At 45.6% G+C, this 18,786-nt stretch overlaps 1 protein-coding gene across 1 annotated transcript in view; it reads left to right on the top strand.

Annotated features, from left to right (window-relative positions):
• Dock1 (dedicator of cytokinesis 1) overlaps window positions 1-18,786 on the top strand; it is a 514,332-nt gene that overhangs the window by 407,550 nt on the left and 87,996 nt on the right. The window contains exons 30-32 of the mRNA XM_059265078.1: window positions 492-570; window positions 3,893-3,993; window positions 14,103-14,161. Of these exons, the coding sequence (XP_059121061.1) occupies window positions 492-570; window positions 3,893-3,993; window positions 14,103-14,161 (239 nt within the window). The remainder of the gene's footprint in view (window positions 1-491; window positions 571-3,892; window positions 3,994-14,102; window positions 14,162-18,786) is intronic.

The following is an 18,786-nucleotide window of genomic DNA, read 5'->3' as shown; positions in this document are numbered from 1 at the left end:
AATAATGATTGAAATTAGATCAAAGACAGAAGGTACTGATAGTGGCTGTACCTCCACGTACAGTAACATTGTACCAAACCGCGCTGAGCCTAATAGCTTACACACAAAGAGTGCTTTCAAACCAAAGGCCAACTAACTAGAAGATTTGATTATGAAACAGTAAGACATTTGTAACTTCAGGGAAGGATTTTATTTACACCTTTCCTTCCTTTTTTGAAAGGTGGGGTATTTTCGTGATACGTTTTAAATGTTCTTTCAGGTGCTCTTATTTTGGTCTGTTTCTTTCATTCTATACGTGCTGATTTTCTGGATTATTTTGGACAAATTCTGCATATAATTCTGAGAGTTTTTCACTGGCAAAACCTCCCAACTTCCCACAGGACTTGGAGACTTCACATTCTCGACAGTCTGGAATCCTAATTGAAATGCCAAACCTACAAAGGTGCCAAAGCCTAAGTATGTAATTATGCCATTTTCTCTTGATCTTTCAGAGTCTTCCTGCGAGCAATTAATCAGTATGCAGATATGCTGAACAAGAAATTTCTGGATCAAGCCAACTTTGAGCTGCAGGTAAAAGGAGGTAGACAGCCCCTTTGTGAGAGAATCATGTTAAAACAAACGGCTGGTCAGCTCCAGTCATCTGTATCTCTAATCCCTGGATCCTAATGGACCTCTCATCGGGGGGGGGGGGGGGGGGGGGGTGTGTGGAAATGGAACCCGAGGAGTGAAAGTTATGCTCCCATTGTATTTGCTCCATTTAGCAAGTTAGGAAATAGAGTTGTTTCCAAGAGAAAGTACTGAATCAGAGTGGCAAGGAGGGACTCTCCTGGCAGGAGGCAGGCAGGCCACCGAGTGCCACTATGCCTGGCTGCCAGCCTCGTCTCAAATTGTCCTAAGACAGGATGAAGGGTTCAGTGGAGGAGAATCGGGTGTGCTTCACTGAGCTAATTGCTTCTGAAACTCTCTCCCCCTCAGACTCTCTCTTGGCCTTGTGCCGCCTATGGTGTCCATAGTGAGTCCTCCTGTTTCACAAATACCTCTTCTGTATACACCCTGCCTAAGTGTGTGTGGAGGGGTGCTGGGCAGGTGCACGTCAACTAGGCCCTCTACCAACTAAGCCACATCCTCAGCCCTAGCAGCGTTACTTTCTTTTTTTTTTTTCTTTTTCACTTTTTTATTGTTTTTCTCTGCTTGATGCTTGTTTTCAGATGTCATAAACAAAGATTCACATGCAGTAAATAAGTTGCTAGGAAATATTTCCTCTACTCTTTGCAACATTCCCTCTCTGCAGGAGTAACTTGTAACTAACCACTCTGCCCTCTTTCTGACACCAGATGCATTTATGTGGGCCGATGCAGGATTTCATCTTGCCTTTAACATGCATTGGCTCATGCCGAGTGTTTTACAGTCTTGGCCTACTCCACAGCATGAACGTGCCTTCACTTACTCAGCTGCCCCTGCAAAATGGTCCAGAGCTTCTGCTTCTCACTGTCCTGAGCCAGGCTTCCATGATGTCAGTGCATGCACCCACTAGGAAAGACTGATTGCTGGCAAACAGGATGAACATTTAAACTTGATGGACAGTGTCGAAATGCCCTCAAAATAAATGTCCTAAAAATAAATGTTTTAGCAGTAGCACCTTCACTGGCCGTGTGTGTGTGTGTGTGTGTGTGTGTGTGTGTGTGTGTGTGTGTGTTTATAAAACTTTTATTAATCTTCTTCTTAAAGAATTTCATCCATGGATGTAGTCCATTCTCGTTCCTCTCACTCGTCAAGCCCATCTTCTCCTAGCTCCCTCCCACCTCTGTCAACCTGCCTTCCACATTACAAGTGTCTTTCTCACATTCCTGTCTTTATGTTTTGTCTCCTGACCCACTGAGCTAACCAGGACATCCCCACTAGCCTCTTTGGAAGGAAGCAGCTCTTTGCAGCCTTTCTTTAGAATTTTGGATTCTTGTTTATATGAATTTTTCTGGTCGATACATTTCTATGACCAATTAAGCTAAGCATATTTATCAGCTGTGGGGATTTTTGCTGTGAACTCTCTGGCCATTTATTTCGCTTGTGTTGGTTGTTAGTGTTTTTAATTTAGTTGGGACTCTATATATCCTATTCATGGTTTTAAGTTTATTATATAAAAATATTTAACTTTTCTGTAGTCAGACCTGACATTTCTCTTATGATTATGTGGTCTTAGGTTTAGTGCAGTAAATCTTCAATGGCCTTAGTGTTGTCGATTGAGTTATCTGCAATGTAGTTAATATCAGCAATTACCTTCAGAGTTCTGCTTAATGGATTGATTTTTTTTTCCTTTCCAGTTATTAATCCACCTAAGATTTCTGTAGCTAGTGTTACGATCAGGGTCTGTCTTCCTTCTGCCCACTTTCATGATTGGGTTTTTCTGTCTCCAGTGAGTTTGCTTGCTGCCCGTGGCTAAACTGCAAACCTGCTTTTGTAGGGATTCTGTTTTCTGTGTTCTTACCACAGTGGTTTCATTACTTCAGCTCTGTAGACAGACAGTGGAATCTGCACCTCCAAGTTTATTTTCTCTTAAGAATTGCCTTACCCCCCCCAAAAAAAAAGTGCCAGGGGGTGGTGGTGCGTGCCTTTAATTCCAGCACTGTGGAAGCAGAGATACGAGGCTCTCTATGAGTTTGAGGTGAGCCTGGTCTACAGAGCGAGTTCCAGGACAGTGCCAAGGTTACACAAAGAAACCCTGGCTCAAAATAAAAAAACTAAAATAATAATAATAATAATAATAATAATAATAATAATAATAATAAGATAGATAGATAGATAGATAGATAGATAGATAGATAGATAGATAGATAGATAGAAAGAAAGAAAGAATTGCCCTGGCTCTTTTTGTGCATTTCTTCTTGCACCTGTAGTTTAAAATCAGCTAGTTGAACCTCTCTTCTGAGAAGTTGGATGTTAAGTGGAATTACTGGACTTGTGAACTTAGAAAAGTGTCAGCATTTGAGGGTTTTTTTTTGTAGTCTGTCTTTCTCCCATCCTGTGCTGGTCTTCTTGCTCTAGCTTAAACACTGGGCATTCTGAGATTAGGGACATCTGCTCGGCTTCCATCCTACTGTAGCTGTGAGCATCCTGAGATGGGTGATCAGGGCATCCTGGGCTAATTCTGTGGTGGTCAGCAGCACTGTAGGCAAGGCTACATCCTAGGGAGAGCCAGATAAAGGGGGCCACATACACTCTTAAATCCTGGGAATGCTCTTGAATTCCTACCTTTCACAGGTCATTAAGCTCAGAGTTGGTAATGGGAACGTCTTATCTTTATGTGACTCTTTGTAGCTATCGCATTTGAATATTATCCCTGGTTTGTAAATGAGAAAAACTGGCATCTACAATGTCTTCTAAAGATCATCCTTCAAATCATATACAGTCCATAAATCCTTGAAATGGAGGTTTGATCTTTTTACATGTTTTCCCTAATTGTCTGGTGTATGCATAATTTTGGTATAATAAAACGTCGTAAATCATGCAAGGGTATACTGTTCTTCAGAGAGGGCCTCCATCACATGCTAACAAAGCTAAAACCATGCAGCATTCAGTGAATGCTCAGCACCACCATATCTGTAGCCACTACTTCTGCAAGTCATAATCCCTGTGCCTTCCAGGAAGCCTACCCAGGTAGATACTACTAACAACCTCGTGTTATTGCTGAAGAAACTGAGGCACAAGCAGAGGTTAGAGGAATTTGCCCTGGTGAATTGAGCCTCACACTCAGTTATGAATCACACCCTGAGGGCTGGCTTGCAATGCTCTGTTTTAAGCATTTCAGGATGATAACCGCCCAGAGCGTTTCTGAGATCCATTGTTAAGCTATTCCACAACTTAAGTGTCTCCTCGTCTCTGGTCTTTTGGTTTTCAGCTGTGGAACAACTATTTTCACCTGGCCGTGGCTTTCCTCACTCAAGAGTCCCTGCAGCTGGAGAATTTTTCAAGTGCTAAGAGAGCCAAAATCTTCAACAAGTAAGTCGCTCCCCAGCTCTGCTGCTCCGGGCAGGAGCCTCCTGCTTATTACCCTAATTTCCATGTCTCCTCTAAGCCAACTGGATACAAATTGAGATGTAATCACAGTGTAAGGGAAGGGTGGTTTCAAATCACATATCCGGCGTCGCCTTTATAACCCGTGAATCAAGAACTAAAAATTGCAGGATTCATCCTGGTAGGTTCAAAGTCAGTGTGATTGGAGATGGTTAGTGCTACACGGCATTTGAGTTTCTGGAGATAATGACTTTTGCTGAGCACTCTCCTGATGTCATTATACATGTGGTTTACTTTATTGCTTACTTTTCCAATTCTGCTTCTACAAAAGAGGGTTCTGATGAAGGCTGTCAGCCCTGCTGGAACTGTCCAGCCTGCTGAAACAGAGCTCTCCATAGTTTCCTTCTGGCACAAAAGTTCCCTGTCTTCCTCTGGGTTTGAGTGGACTAAATTAGCCTGGGTGTCATTGAAGAAGCTTCATGAAGGCCAAGATCCTTGGGCAGCTCTTTGCTACCAGAGGCCATCCTGAATGATCCTGTTCCCACGTCAAGAAAGAAGATCATGGGCTGAGGAGATGGCTCAGTGGGTCAATTGCTTGCTGCTCAACCATAAGTATCCGAGTTCACATCCCCAGAACACGTGTAAAGCCAGACACAATAGTGTACATCTGTCACTCCAGAACTCATATAATGTGATGAGAAAGAGAGACAGGACAATTCCCCCAGAGCTTTCAGGCTTACAGCAGCAAACAGGAAACCTTTCCTCAAAGCACGTGGAAGGGGGTGTCCAACACCTCTGATCTCGGCACACAAGCACTCACATGTTCACACACACACACACTGCACACACACACACACATACACACACACACACACACACACACATGAATGCACGTATGCATGCACACAATTTACAGAGAAAGAAAAAAAAATCATTGCTCAGGTTCCTTCCCAAGGTCTTGGTGTCCTGAGGTTATAGCTCCTCTCCTGCCTCAGTTCCACCAATGTCACTCTGTTCCAAGTGTCCCTTCAATGGGGACTCCCCAGAAGATTCTGAAATGGTGCCCATATTTCTGGGTCATCATATTTATAATGCCTCTGCAATATTCTGACTGTGCATATGCTTTGCATAGTCCCTATGAGTTCCTGAGGTCAGAGGGTACAGAGGGGGTCTGGGAATGAGAAGCTGCTCTGCTTCTCATGGTCCAGCAGTTTCTATCTCCCTTACTGGGAAATGGAAAGCATGTGATCCCTGGAGTGTAAGACATGTTTCTGCATATAATACTGAGCTTAGTTCACGAGCCAGCAGCCTTCTAAGCACTGTGCATGCATTATATATATATATGTATATATATACATATATGTGTGTGTATGCATGTATGTATATGTCTGTATGTATATGTATGCATTTGTTTGTTTGCCTGTGTGTTTCACATATAATCATTAAAGAGCATGATTTTTTTCATTCAGTAAGTCTTTCCATCATCCATGTTTTCCATATGAACAAGATAAAGACAGCTGGAGGGCTCGTCCTGGGCCACCTACCTTATCTAGCTCGTGGTGGCAGATTCCAGCCTAGGCAGCCCTGTGCACACGGTGAACTTATGCTGCTTGACTTTCAGAGAGAGCCTGTCTGCAAACCTGTGCCTGACCAGATCGCCTTTGGTTCCCTCGGGTGGTTGACCCCAAGAGCCACAAGTGTAGACAGTGACTATTATTTAGAAGTGACAGATGTGCCTGCCAAAGCAAGCACAGTGGGGCAGAGTAGCACCCACCTGTGACCGCTGGCACATTGCCTCTCTTTGGAACCTCTTCAAGACTTTCTTGCTCACCATGGCCCCCAGCGCCCAGGGACAGACCTTTGCAGGCTGTGCGGGCTGGAGACTGACCCTACACAAAGTTCCCTGTTCCTGACAGTCACAGGGCTTGTGAGAAGGGAGGAATGACTGCTGGTGTTGTGGCTGTCCACGTGATAGAACCATCATTTTAGAAGCAGGGTACCCTTAGCAGCTCTCAGTGTGGGTCACTGAGGCTACCTCAGCTCCTTGAAGCACAGGCTCCCACCATTTGTTACATTTGTCCAGCAGTCCATGTGGGTTGTACGCACTGAGAGGAGACTCTGGCATGCAAGCCTAGTGCTGGCTGAGTTTAGAACCCATTCAATATGAAGCCCCTCTGCTTCCTGCTTTTAGAAATAGATGCTGTCTTAGTTAGGGGTTCTGTTGCTGTGAAGAGACACCATGGCCACAGCAACTCTTACAAAGAAAAACATTTCACTGGGACTGCCTTACGGTTTCAGAGGTTTAGTCCATTATCATCATGGTGGGGACATGACAGCGTGCAGGCAGACATGGTGCTGGAGAAGGAGCTGAGAGTCCTACATCTTGATCCTCAGGCAGTAGAAAGAGACTGAGTGCCACACTAGGTATAGCTTGAACCTGGGAGACCTCAAAGCCCACCCCCACAGTGATACACTTCCTCTGACAAGGCCACACCTCCTAATAGTGCCTCTCCCTCTGGGGGCCATTTTCATTCAAACCACCGCAGATGCCTGCTGGAGGAGAGATGCTTTTATATTAGATGCTCCTTCTGGAGGCCTTGATGCCACACACTGTGGAGACTGCCGTGGTAGCTCTGTGCTGGCTTCTCCTCATGTTGCTGTGTTAACAGTTTATAAACTAGAGCAGCCACAGGAATTGGTTTAGCAGGACCCCTGTTCTCCAGAGAAAGTCTTTGTTCTATGGATTCAAAGGCCACAGAGCCAAAGGAAATTAAACATAGCCATCTGGTGTCTCCCTTTCCAGAGCCCACAGTGCCTCTGGATCAGTCTTTCCTGTCTCTCTTGGACACAATAACAAGACTCTGGAGCTGTGCCTCTGTGTTCTCAAGGATTTCTCAGAGGAAAAGCCTGACCATATTAGAAGTTGTCTTTGTAAACTCCATGAGATATTTGGGCCTCAGACTATATGTGGCAGTGACTGGCCACTGAGGGCATGGTGTGCTCCCCAACATGACTTATAAGCCCCAAGAGACATCAGCATCATGCAGGGTGTCACCAATGTTCATGATAATTGTGCCTCTTTATAGAACTTATCGCTTCATAGTTCATTATTCTTAAGTAGCTAACGGATTAAGACGTATCTCAGGGTGTCCTGCCCAAACTCTTTAATTTACTGGGTGAACTGAGCACCTAGATGTCATCTCTGTAGTTTATTTAGTGGGAAAGGATTAAGCCTCTTCTGTGCTCAGGCAAGTATGGTCCTGATGCAGGGGAAGGAGGGAAAGCAGATCTCAAGGTGAAGATATTCATTGTCTAGTGGAAAGCTAAGCTAAAGCAGTGAGTGGAGTCAGGAGAACATAAGGTGGTCACCGGGGCCTTGAAAACTGGAGGCTGGCCTGCAAGGCACAGCCCAGGGAGCAGAAGCTACCAGGTAGTGTGGACTTCAGACAAGGGTTAGATGGAAGCTGAGTTGTCTGCCCATTTGACTGACGTGGCACCCCAAAGGGCATGGCCCGATCTTCTAGCAAAGAGATGCACTGACTTGGAAGTGTGAAGGAGTGGTAAGGGCTGGCTCCTTGGAGAGCAGAGCATGTAGGGAAATGATATGGAGTTAGCCCCAGTAGCCCGAGGTAGTAGCTGATCTTAGGTACTTGGGGCACAATGCATATGTTTAACTATGTCTGGAGGAAAGCCTTGGGTCTGAGGTAGACTCAGACCCTCCAACTCCTGCTCTCGGGACTCTCTCTGCCTGGCCTGTCAACTTCTCTAGGACACATCTGAGTGGACAACCTCTGTCTTTTTTTTTCCCCTGCCTGTTCTACCTCACCATGGCTCAGAAAAGTAGAGATTTCTGGAAGCAGAAGATCTACTTATTCATGCCCTAAGTACCTGGGTATAAAACACACACAAAAAAGAAGAACAATATACACCAGGCCCAGAAATGAGTATATCGACCCCCGAATAAGAGGAAGATTTGCTTATAACTCCCAAAGTAAGGAACTGCAAGGAATCAAACTCCATAATAAAATGCTGTTATTCCACCTGAACATATCCTTGGTGATAGTGACTCCCAGCGACAGACGTCAGGAGAATGCTGCTTTGGACTATCATCTACTCTCCCCAAGCGTTTTACATTATTGGGGTCGAGGAAATAGAAATACAAAGCAGAAGAGTTAACTTTAAATTCACAGCCTTTTGGACAACATTAATATGTCACATGACTACAAGAGAGCTCCATGCTCAAGACCCAACTTTGTTCTGAGATAGAAAGAATTTGTGAATTGCTTTTGCATGTTTTTGTTTGTTTATTTTTGTATTGTTATTTTTGTTTGAGACAGGGTCTTTCTACATAGCTCTGACTGTCCTGGAACTCACTATGTACATCAGGCTAGCTTCAAGGCACAGAGATTCTCCTGCCTCTGCCTCTGCCTCTGCCTCTGCCTCTGCCTCTGCCTCTGCCTCTGCCTCTGCCTCTGCCTCTGCCTCTGCCTCTGCCTCTGCCTCCAGAGTGCTGGAATTAAAGGTGTATGTCACTAAGCACAATTCTTTTTCAAGTATTTACAAGAGACTCCTCCTTTCAAAGGCATCACAGCAGGGGGAGGGGACAATTGACTGGACAAACCCAACTCTTTTACTTACCCTTATTTTCCCTTGTGAAACCTATAACCTCCTAAGAGGATGTGTTTGGCAGCTGGACCAAAACATCACAATAACAAAAGTATCCCCATTTCATCAGACACTGGCTTCTAAGGTACCAAACTAGAGATGGGGTTTTGAGGGAAGCTGTGAAGAGATAAATGTGATGTGACAAGTCCCGTGTTACAGCATGGTCTAATCAGAAGGTAGGATTCTGTATTGCAGAATACGATCGATTCACTCCTCATGCTAATTATTTTTTCCAAAAGATTCGAATTATTCCAAGTAAATTCACAGTAAGGATTAGAGGGGGACCCAGGGAAACAAGCTGTGTGAGCAGTAACCCTGTGTCATCTTTGCGTTGGCAAAGCTAATTAGATACATTGAGGAGACCTTGTCCTGAGGAGCATAATAAAGCTGAACACAGACAGAATGCTCACATCAGCCTTGTATCAAGCAGGGCTCATTCCCAGTGGTCTCATCCCCTCCTACCTATTGTGGGGTTCTGTTGGTTTGTTTTGTTTTCCATTAAGACAGAAATGCCTCATCCTACCCATGAGCCCCACTCTTGGTGGCCCGCCTTTCCCTCTCTCTTGTCCTAACCATCTACCCTTTGGCACTCTGGCCACCGATGCTGTATATTCCTCCAGAACCTCTGACCAAGGGACAAGGCACTAAATCGGGGTGGGACATTTAGTGCTTTTGATTGCTGTCCCCAAGTCCTTCAGTGCTGTTTTACTTCACTCATGTCATGGTCACTCACACAGAGTGTGGTTGCTTGGTAAAGGGTTGCCATTAGCTCATCACCTTGGAGGTAAGAGACTTCAAGGACATGAGGCCAGCATGTTCCCAATGTCTGCTAAAGAGCCTCGTGCTGCCTAACAGCATGGTGGTGAAGAGAGAGGGCAAGGAGTACAGAGAAGGAGTGTTCCTGAGAGAGAAGCAGGCAGATTTGCTTTATAAATACATGCTCTCCCCATGACTAATCTATTCTTGGAGACCTAACTCTGTCCTGAGAGATCTAGCTCACTCTCAAGAGATCTGACTAACGCAATCTTGAGAGAACCAAGCCAGTCTCTTGAAAGACATTTATCCATCCCCGAAGGCAGTATTCTCATGATATAACCACATCTAGAAGTCTTAATGTCTGCCATCTCTCTGTCCTATTACCTTGGAGACCAGACTTGCAGCACATGGACCTTTGGGGACAACAGTGTCCAAATCACAGCACTCCATCTTCAAGAACTCCATCTCCTTCTCTCCTAGAACTCCATTCTAGGCTTGCTTCTGCCTCTCCAGCCTGGTTCCTTGTCTGGTTTAGATTTCTAGACCCACACATCCCATGTCAGACCCCCCTCCAACCTCAGTCGTAGTATTCTTGGTTTATTCTCTCCTTAGAGAAGCATTTTTCAGGTTCTAGATTCTAATTGTTGACTGGGCCAGATACGAAGTAGATGGATCATTGCATATGTTTCCTGGGTTCCCCTGCCATCACAGTGGGCACAACAAAGTCACAATCTGTCGTCCGGTAGTTATAGAGGCCAGAAGTCTGAAATCCAGAAGCGATAGTGTAGATTCTTCTGCTGGGGGAGGTTCTATTCACTTCCGCTGGCTGTCCCCAGTCCTCAGCATCCCCTAGCCTGTGTTGTCAATCCACGCTCTGCTCGTCTCCAGGTTAGGTTCTTTTCATAGCTCCCTTCTGTGTCTGTGACTTAGTGTACCCTCCACATAGGAACAGCACTTCTTGCATTTAGGGCCCACTCTACTCCAGTGCGGCTTCATTGCAACTAGGTTACATCGTACAGATCCTATTTCCAAGTAAGGTCACAACCCACAGGAATCATATGTAGAAGATATGTAGATAACCTGTGTGATTCTGGAGTTGAAGTCTGTCTCTCCTGTCATGACGTGTGTCTCCCGAGGCCTGTGGGTCTTGTTGGAGTTTTCCGTAAATGGCCCTTGCAGCCATGAGCAAGATGCTGTGGTTAAGGCAAGCCCTTTAAATTGCAGCATCTCCTCACTGGAGTGTTGTCTGGGACAGAGTGAGTACCACCCTACTCTCACCATTCAGGAGTTGTTTCCCTACGCTGTGAAAGACAGTGGGGACCAGAGGGCCCGAGTCTTTGCCCAGCTGTGCTTAGATTTGGGATCTGGTTGCTTTATCTCTTAGGAGGGCTGAATGTGGTAGATGTAATTCTCTTCTTGGGTTAAAGATACAGGAGTCCATGTGCTAGCATTAAGCCTGGATGTAGGAACTTAGTGCTTCCTGGACTAGGGAAGGGCTCCCTCTCAAGCCAACTTTCTTATGCTCACTTGGTGGGTGAACACACAGGAGGGAGGTCACTCCAGTTCTTTGTCCTTACAGCTTGGTGGAGCTAGGCTCATCTGCTTGGACCATGAGTCCTGGGTTCCTTGTTGGGAGAGTGGCATGGCACTGTAATGGTGATAGGAGATGGAAGCACTTTGGAAGGAGATGTGACACCCGGTCCCAGGAGTGAGCACAGTGCAGGGGACAATGTGGGCTTGTGATCTGAGGACTTGGACTCCCTTCTCTCTTTGCCCTGTAATCCAAGCCAAGTCATCTGGCTTCTCCCCTCCAGGCTTGGGCCAGCTCCCTGACTCTACACTGTGAGAGAGCCACTTAACTGTGATCTCTACGGTTGCCCCCAGCTCCGAGGCCTGCCTGCAGGAATTGAGCTTCAACCAGACACTCTCAATTATCATCATCTTTCTCTTCCAAGAGAAGAAGGTGGAAGCGTTCCCTGAAAGCCCTCTTGAGGTCTGGTGACAGCTGCTGTGCTCCACTTGGGAATTACTAAAAAGCATGTATAGATTCATCAGATCTGCCTTCTCATTAAATGTAAAGGAAGGATCATGCCCGCTGCTGGGGAACTCCAGTCCTGCCCTCCATCATGCAGCTCCCTCTTGCTTGTCTGGGTTTCCAGGCATCTTGTCATATTTGACTGTTAAACAGTATTTTCAGCTCCTTGTGCTGTAGGCCTGGCTCTCATGAGAATCACCTGCTCTGATAACTACCAGCCTCCTGGCTCTCAGATACTGCCATCCAAATCATCACCTGAGTCCAGAAAGCAGCAGTGAGAGGAAACCTGTGGTCCTCACCATCCTTCAGCAAGGCATGTGCTGACTAGCAGGCACAGAACTCTTCATTTCCAAACAGCTGGAGAAAGGCAGGTCACCACCCGGAGTCACAAATGTTAAACCTGCTGCTGGCAAAATAAATCCTAGAGCTTCCTTTAAACTATTAAAATTGTAATCAGTAGAGGGCTGAAAGAAAGTTGAGTCGAGGGCAGAGAAACAGAGACACCCATGAAGCCTACTGTTAGACATTCTTGTGTTTTGAGAAGAAATCCTCTCCCTAGCCTGGATGCAAGATGTTCAAAGCCAGAGTTAATGATACCACTTTTGGTACCGCTGGCATCATTAGTGGGTTGAGGGTATGAACACATGATTATAAGGGGCTAGAGAGCTGAGGATGTTTATGTTGTGTAGCCACCTGAGGGTATGAACACATGATCATAGGGGGCTAGAGAGCTGAGAATATTTATGTTGTGTAGCCACCTGCCATGATGCTATGTGTCCCTGTCTTGTCTGAGGCCTTGAGCTGAAAGTGACTAGTCCATTAATCTCAGAAAAAAAATAGTCAAGGCTGGGTCTGAATGTGATTCCTCTCCCCCTGATAAATGCCAGAAGATGCCAACTGCATCGTGCCCAGGCCCAGGTGGCAGTGGCTGCTGAGAAACCTCAAAATGATGGACAACTTAATGTGTTCAGGTCCCAGAACACTTGAGCAATTTGAAGGGAGAGTCAAGCATGGAACCGTATCTCGCTGTCACCCAGGACCCCAGACCCACAGGCTTTGCTGGTGGTGGTCTTACTGGCTGGCTCAGGCTTCCCATTGCTGTGGGAGTGACTCTTCTTGACCGTGAGTCCACTGCTGGCTGAGAACCCCTGATTTACTGAGAACACCTGTCAGTGCTCACTGGCTTGCTGGGCTGGGTCTGTAGATCCCAGCTTAGCCTGAGAGGAAGTAGCTGACCTCCCAACTCTGTTGTTCCACCTACACCTTGATGTCCTACACTCCATGGCTGATAAACATCACACATACACGTATTAGTTATCATACAAAGTAATGGGTTTGTGACTGTACACACACACACACACACACACACACACACACACAATCATTACAGTTTGTTCTTATCCACCCACAATGCTCTTCCCCAAGACCCCTCCTTTGATTTCCTTCCTACCCCCAATCCAGTCCCCCTTCTATTTTTTTAACCTTATATATACCATTACCAACTCTTATTTTTCCCTCCCTTTAAATCTCATCACCCCTCATAACCTGCTTTCTATTTTCTTTATATGTGTATATAATATGGAGAAGAGTATGTACATACTTGCACCTGTGTGTGTGTGTATATGTATATATATGGAAAGGAACATTGTATAACACATACATACATATGCCTATGTTTGTATATATGCCAGATCCTTCAAAAAGAAAGCGTGTGTACATAGTTTGGATTATATTCTTTCTCCACCACTGAGATGAACATGCCACTGTAACCCTTATGCTGTGAGTGACAGGCAGGTGCTTAGGGCACCAGAGACTTTAATAAGGTGGCAGCCAGCTGGGAGTTGTTGATTTAGCAGCCAGGATGCTTGCCTGAAGAGCCAGGACACCATCATCTGTGATCAGCTTTCCTTGGCGCCTCAGCCGGCACAAGGATGAACGAAGGGAGCGAGCTCGATGATGCAGCTGCTCGGCTGCAATGCTGTATGATAATTTTGCAAATTATTATTTTTAATATAATCAGCTTTTTCCTTAGGCACTAAAAGAAAAAGTTAAATTGCTCACAAACTAATAAAGGTTTATCTTCTGAAGCATCAAATTCTGTTTACTCATGAAATGCACACCTCCTCTCTTCGCCCACCGGGAGGAAAATTAGCATTTATTTTCCCAGATAAACAAAAACCAGTGGAATGTTTGTTGACATATTTGGGTGTTAAGCTCTTGCTTACATTTGAAGTGATATAGAAGAATGGGGAAAATTTGGAAGCAGCCTTCCCCAACTCCAGGGTTTCGTTTTCCTGTGGGGAGGCTGCTGCCTCTGTAGATAGGATGCTCATGGGTGCCTGGATGTGCTAACAGCCGCATGCATGGAAAAACAAACTCCCTGGGGCCCAGGAGCCATGTGATTGAAGAACACAAGATGCTTTGGCTGTTCTTCACAGCTTGTCTGTGCTCTCTCAGGAATGCACTGTCATCTGGGACGAGCCTGAGTCCCACCTGGAGCTCTCCTTGAAATCCTGCTGCTGGCAGATGTAGTTGGAATTCTGACACAGCCTTCATCTGAGTATGTGATGGAAGCATGGGGTTTGCTTTCTGATGGCTCTGTAGAATGACATGCCTTCTTTCCTTCCCTGGTTTCTAGGTATGGAGACATGAGGAGGCAGATTGGCTTCGAGATAAGAGACATGTGGTACAACCTGGGTGAGTAGCTGGGCATCATCTTGGGGATGGAGTGAGCACCTTGACTTCCCTTGTGACATTAGCCCCATTTTTCAATGTTGATACAGTGTGTGAGAGTGCGCGCGCGCGCATGTGTGTGTGTGTGTGTGTGTGTGTGTGTGTGTGTGTGTGTGTGTAAGCCATAGTTCAGCCTTGGTTCGTTGGGACTGTCTACCTGATTTTAGAGCAGGATCTCTCATCTACTTATAACTTGCCAAGTTGACTAGGTGCCTGCTTACCAGGCCCCAGGGATCCACTTGTCTCCACCTCCCCAGCACTGGGGTTACAGGCATGGGCTGCTTTGCCCAGATTTGTTTTATATGGTTCTGGGTTTGAACTCCGGTCCTCCTCATGGTTACATGGCAGGTACTTTACAAACCAAGCCATCTTCCCAGCCCCTTTGGGATATCTCAAAGACCTTAATTCCTTCTCTTCCTTGGATAGCAATCACTGTTTCTTGCTTAGTTCCATTTTCAGTAAGGAAAACAGATTAAAGAGAGTGAAAAATGTATCCCTGTGGCAAATAAGGAAATCAAGAAAGCACACTCTGGTATCAGGTAGACACGTAGCTTGGAGTGCTATTGCTTCTCAGTACTGCTCTGCTTACAGTTACATTTACTGTAAGTCATTTACCAGGCCATGACCTTTGTATTCAGTTGTGCAGAATCTACCTTCTATAAGGTTTATTCACATGCTCAAACTCTGCATTTGCTTACCCTGCCACCAGGTGGTGGTAGCATGGTGTGCTGATGTGATCAAAGCAGTGAGATCTGTTTAATGATAATATAAACCGAAGATAACTTTATCCAGGAATGAACTCATTAACACTATGTTCCCAGGGCATTTCATCATTCAGAATAAGGAATTCTCTATTGCACTCTTAACCAAGGGCCAGTAAGATGACTCTGGGGCTAAAGGAACTTCCCAACAGGCCTGATGACCTGAATTTGATCCTAAGACTCATGTGGTTAAAGAGAGAACCAAGCCCTGAAAGTTTTCCTCTGCCTATACTAGGATGCATTTGCACACAAATGTGCATGCATGCACATGCACACACGTGTGTGTACACACACACACAGAGCGGAATAAATGGGAGCTGGAGAGATGGATCATTGGCTAATCTTTCAAAAGACCTGCTTTTGATTCCCAACACCCACATGATGGCTCATAACTATCTATAACTCCAATCTCAGGGATCCAACACCCTCTTCCTTCCTTCTCAGACACTGCATGCATGTGGTACGCAGATATACATGCAGGCAGAACACCCATATACATAAAAACAAAATATTAAGGATACATAAAGGTGATAAAATTATTTTTTAAAACCTATAGGACATGTTTTTCTCATAGATACATTTCTTAAAAATTAGTGACAGAGAAGAACTTAACTTTTGTCTTTAATGTTCCTACTGGGAGCCTGGTCATGATACCAGGTCCTTATTGCCATCTGCCTTCTACACTCACTCATCAAAGTGTCCCAGACCATGGAGGGGTTGCCCAGGTACCTGAGATCATCAGGATCAGCACAGTGCCTGGAAAGTGTGTCTAGAAAGACAAAAGCAAAGCATGGCTTTTGATGGAAGTGTGGTCCTGGACTCCATCACAAACCTGGACACTCTGTGACAGGCAGGAGCAGACTTTGCAGGGGCTGCACCTGTTACTATGACCAGCAGGATCAAAGTGAACAAGATTCTCACTGTCCCTTTGACTCCTCGCCCTTTCAAGCTCCTCAATGTCGTCAGATGTGGGGAGGGAAATCCTGTCTCATCTGCAGCGGAGGTCAGACTTCCCCAGTGTTCTTTTTCTTTCTGCTTAGATGAAAAAAATAGAGCTCTTTCCTTTTCTTCTTTTTGTTGTTATTGTTGAATTTTGAGATAAGAGTCTTACCGTGGACCCCAGTCTAGGCTGCCTCAGCTTCCTGAGAGTTGGGTTTGACAATGTGTGCCACCACACCTGGCTAGATATTTTGGTTTGGGTTTTGGTTTCTCGAGTGGGTCTTCACCTGGAATAGAAATGTGAAACACCTGGGAAAATGAGACTCTGAGAAACTCTATAGGCGATAGTACTCTATAGGTGCTGTTACTTTATAGGTAATGCCTATAGCATAAGTGTTTCACTTGGGGACCCAGCTCAACTTCTAGGCCTAGAGTTGCAGGGTAGACTTTCCCTGGTAGAAGTGCAGAGCTGTCAGGCATCTGTGTCTGCTGTACCCACCCAGTACATGCAGAACCTGAACTATCTGGTGTGTATTGGGTATCAGAATTGGAGCAGGCTGAGGACCCTTGAGGGATACTCCCTATAAGACTAACCTGACCACAGCAAGCTGTATTTGGAGGACCTAAGTTCTAGCTCTTGGGTATTCCAGCCCACTGATCTCTGCAACACGGACACTATAGGAATGATCCTGCCCTTCCTGACTTTCTGCCATCCCTGAGTTGGTGTAGGAACCCAAGGATGGAGTGGGTAGTTTGCTAAGTCATACTAAGTTTTCTTTCTGCCCTGCCCTGCCCTGTCCTGCCCTGCCTCTGTGACCTCTGTCATGTGATGAGATCCTTCTGTGCCTCCCTCATTCAACAATCTAGTTTATACCTTATGGGGACTATGCAGGATTTTTCAGATTTCCAATCCAGAAGCCAAATGACCCTGTGACATGTACATAGGATGAACTCTGTAGTGAGATTTTTGAGGCTGTTGGAACAGGCCAGGGGCCATCCGTGGGTCATCTTAACCAGTTTTCCTCTGTTCCTTCTCAAAATTACATGCTGACAGACATATATGTCACTTGACCTGGAAAGGCTGATGGCCAGACTCACGCCAGGCAGGAAACAATGTGTTAGCCTGTGAGAAGGAGAATAACGAGAGGCAAAGAAGCCTGCAGGTGGGTGGCTCACACTGTAGTTCTCCGCCGAATGACAGGGAGTCCAGGTCCTCTCTAGGCCCACCATTCACAAAGGAGATACCCGAGTTCCGTTCCACTTGGCAGGCTGCAGTGTGAGCCTGTCCCTTTGGCTCCTCTGGACATAGGCTTGCATGCACAAGGCCCTGGACTCAGTCTCTAGTACAGCAAAAGAGAAAAAGAGATCCTGAGGTCACCCAAGCAGAGGTCTGAGGGATCAGTGTACAATGAGGTGCCCTCTTCTTCCTTGCCAAGCAGTGGCTGCTGTCTTAGGCGTCCCCAGCATCCTGCTGTGGTCCTGCAGTGACAGGGTCACTTGTTGGAACTAAGGAAACTTCAGTACTGAGCTCTGGCTCCAGGTGGCCAAAGATAATCCTAACCAATGGGTCTTCTTGCTTTTTCAATTTGTGTCTTACCTTTTTTTTAAGAGTTGTGTTTTTGTTTTGTTTTGCTTTTAGCACTGACCTTAGTATGTTTTTCTGTCTTATATTTTTAGCACTGACCCTGATCTTTGTGTTTTATTTTTAAATTTTTATTTTAATATCTCAATTATATAATAATGGGTTTATTGTTTTATACATATACATGGTTTTTTAAAAAATATTCACTCCCACTACCCTCTCTTTTTCCCTCTCACTTCCATTAATACCCTTCTGCCCCCCCACACACACACACTTTTATGCCCATTTTTTATCTTTTATGGGTTACACAAGGAGTTTCATTAAGGCTCTTATAGAAGCATGAGTGAGGATGATTTCCAGGAACACGTGCACCTTGCCCATAGCTGCATCTCTAAAGATATCTCTCCTCCTCCAGCAGCCAAGCTACATGTTCATCTTTAAGTACTATCAATGGCACCTCCGAAGCTCCAGAGGTTGATCTTGAACCCAGCTCCATTTCCTTCCATGACATTCGCCATGACAGCCACGAAGGAAGGAAAGATGGGCTTTGGGAAGAGTGGGGCTCTCCACAGAGCCTCCTTGGGAGTCTGCAGTCTCAGCCTTTTTGTTCTGTCTCAGAGTGGTGGACACTATCTGTCATGTTCTAATAAGATGAGCCCAGCAATAGACACTTTTGATGCACCATGCCAAAAAGGAAGCTAACTGAGGAGGAGCAGCCCCCTCCCCGGGCCCCCTTCCTCCCCCCATTGTCACTCACTAGTGTGAACACCTGACTAACACCTGAGTGTTTCAAAGCTTGCTCATCAACAGCAGACATCAACTTGGGCATGAGAACAAGCAGGAGATCCAAAGGAAGCCATGACCTTGGCCAGTTAAAGAGCAGAGATTTGTAATCTACAAGAAAGGACAACTGCTAGGCAAATAACAGAGAATTTCATGGGATTTTGTATGTTTTTGTTTTTGTTTTGACAAATAATAAGTCCTTGGATCCTCCTGGGATCTTCCCCAAGCAGGCTCTAAGAACCGCTCTGTGGGGTGATCATAGCCAGCAAGGACCCTCCCTGCTGCGGTTCTCCAGCACTCAGGCCTGCCTGCCAATGGCACTATGCAGGTCGCTGCTCTCTAAACTCATAGCAGCCCATCATGATTTCCCAGGATGTGCACAACCTATTTTCCACAGAGCTTCCTGTTTTCTTTCTTTCCAATGGGCTCAGGTTTGGGAATATGTTGGCAGGCACATACAGCCAGTTCTGCCAAGAAAATAAAAATAGAAGTCGGATCAGATGTGTTCCTCACCTTAGAATTAG

The sequence above is a fragment of the Peromyscus eremicus genome, chromosome 1 (assembly GCF_949786415.1).
Source record: "Peromyscus eremicus chromosome 1, PerEre_H2_v1, whole genome shotgun sequence".
Classification (NCBI taxonomy): Eukaryota; Metazoa; Chordata; class Mammalia; order Rodentia; family Cricetidae; genus Peromyscus; species Peromyscus eremicus.
Note: the sequence above shows the minus strand (reverse complement) of the source record. Positions and strands in the feature narration are given on the sequence as shown.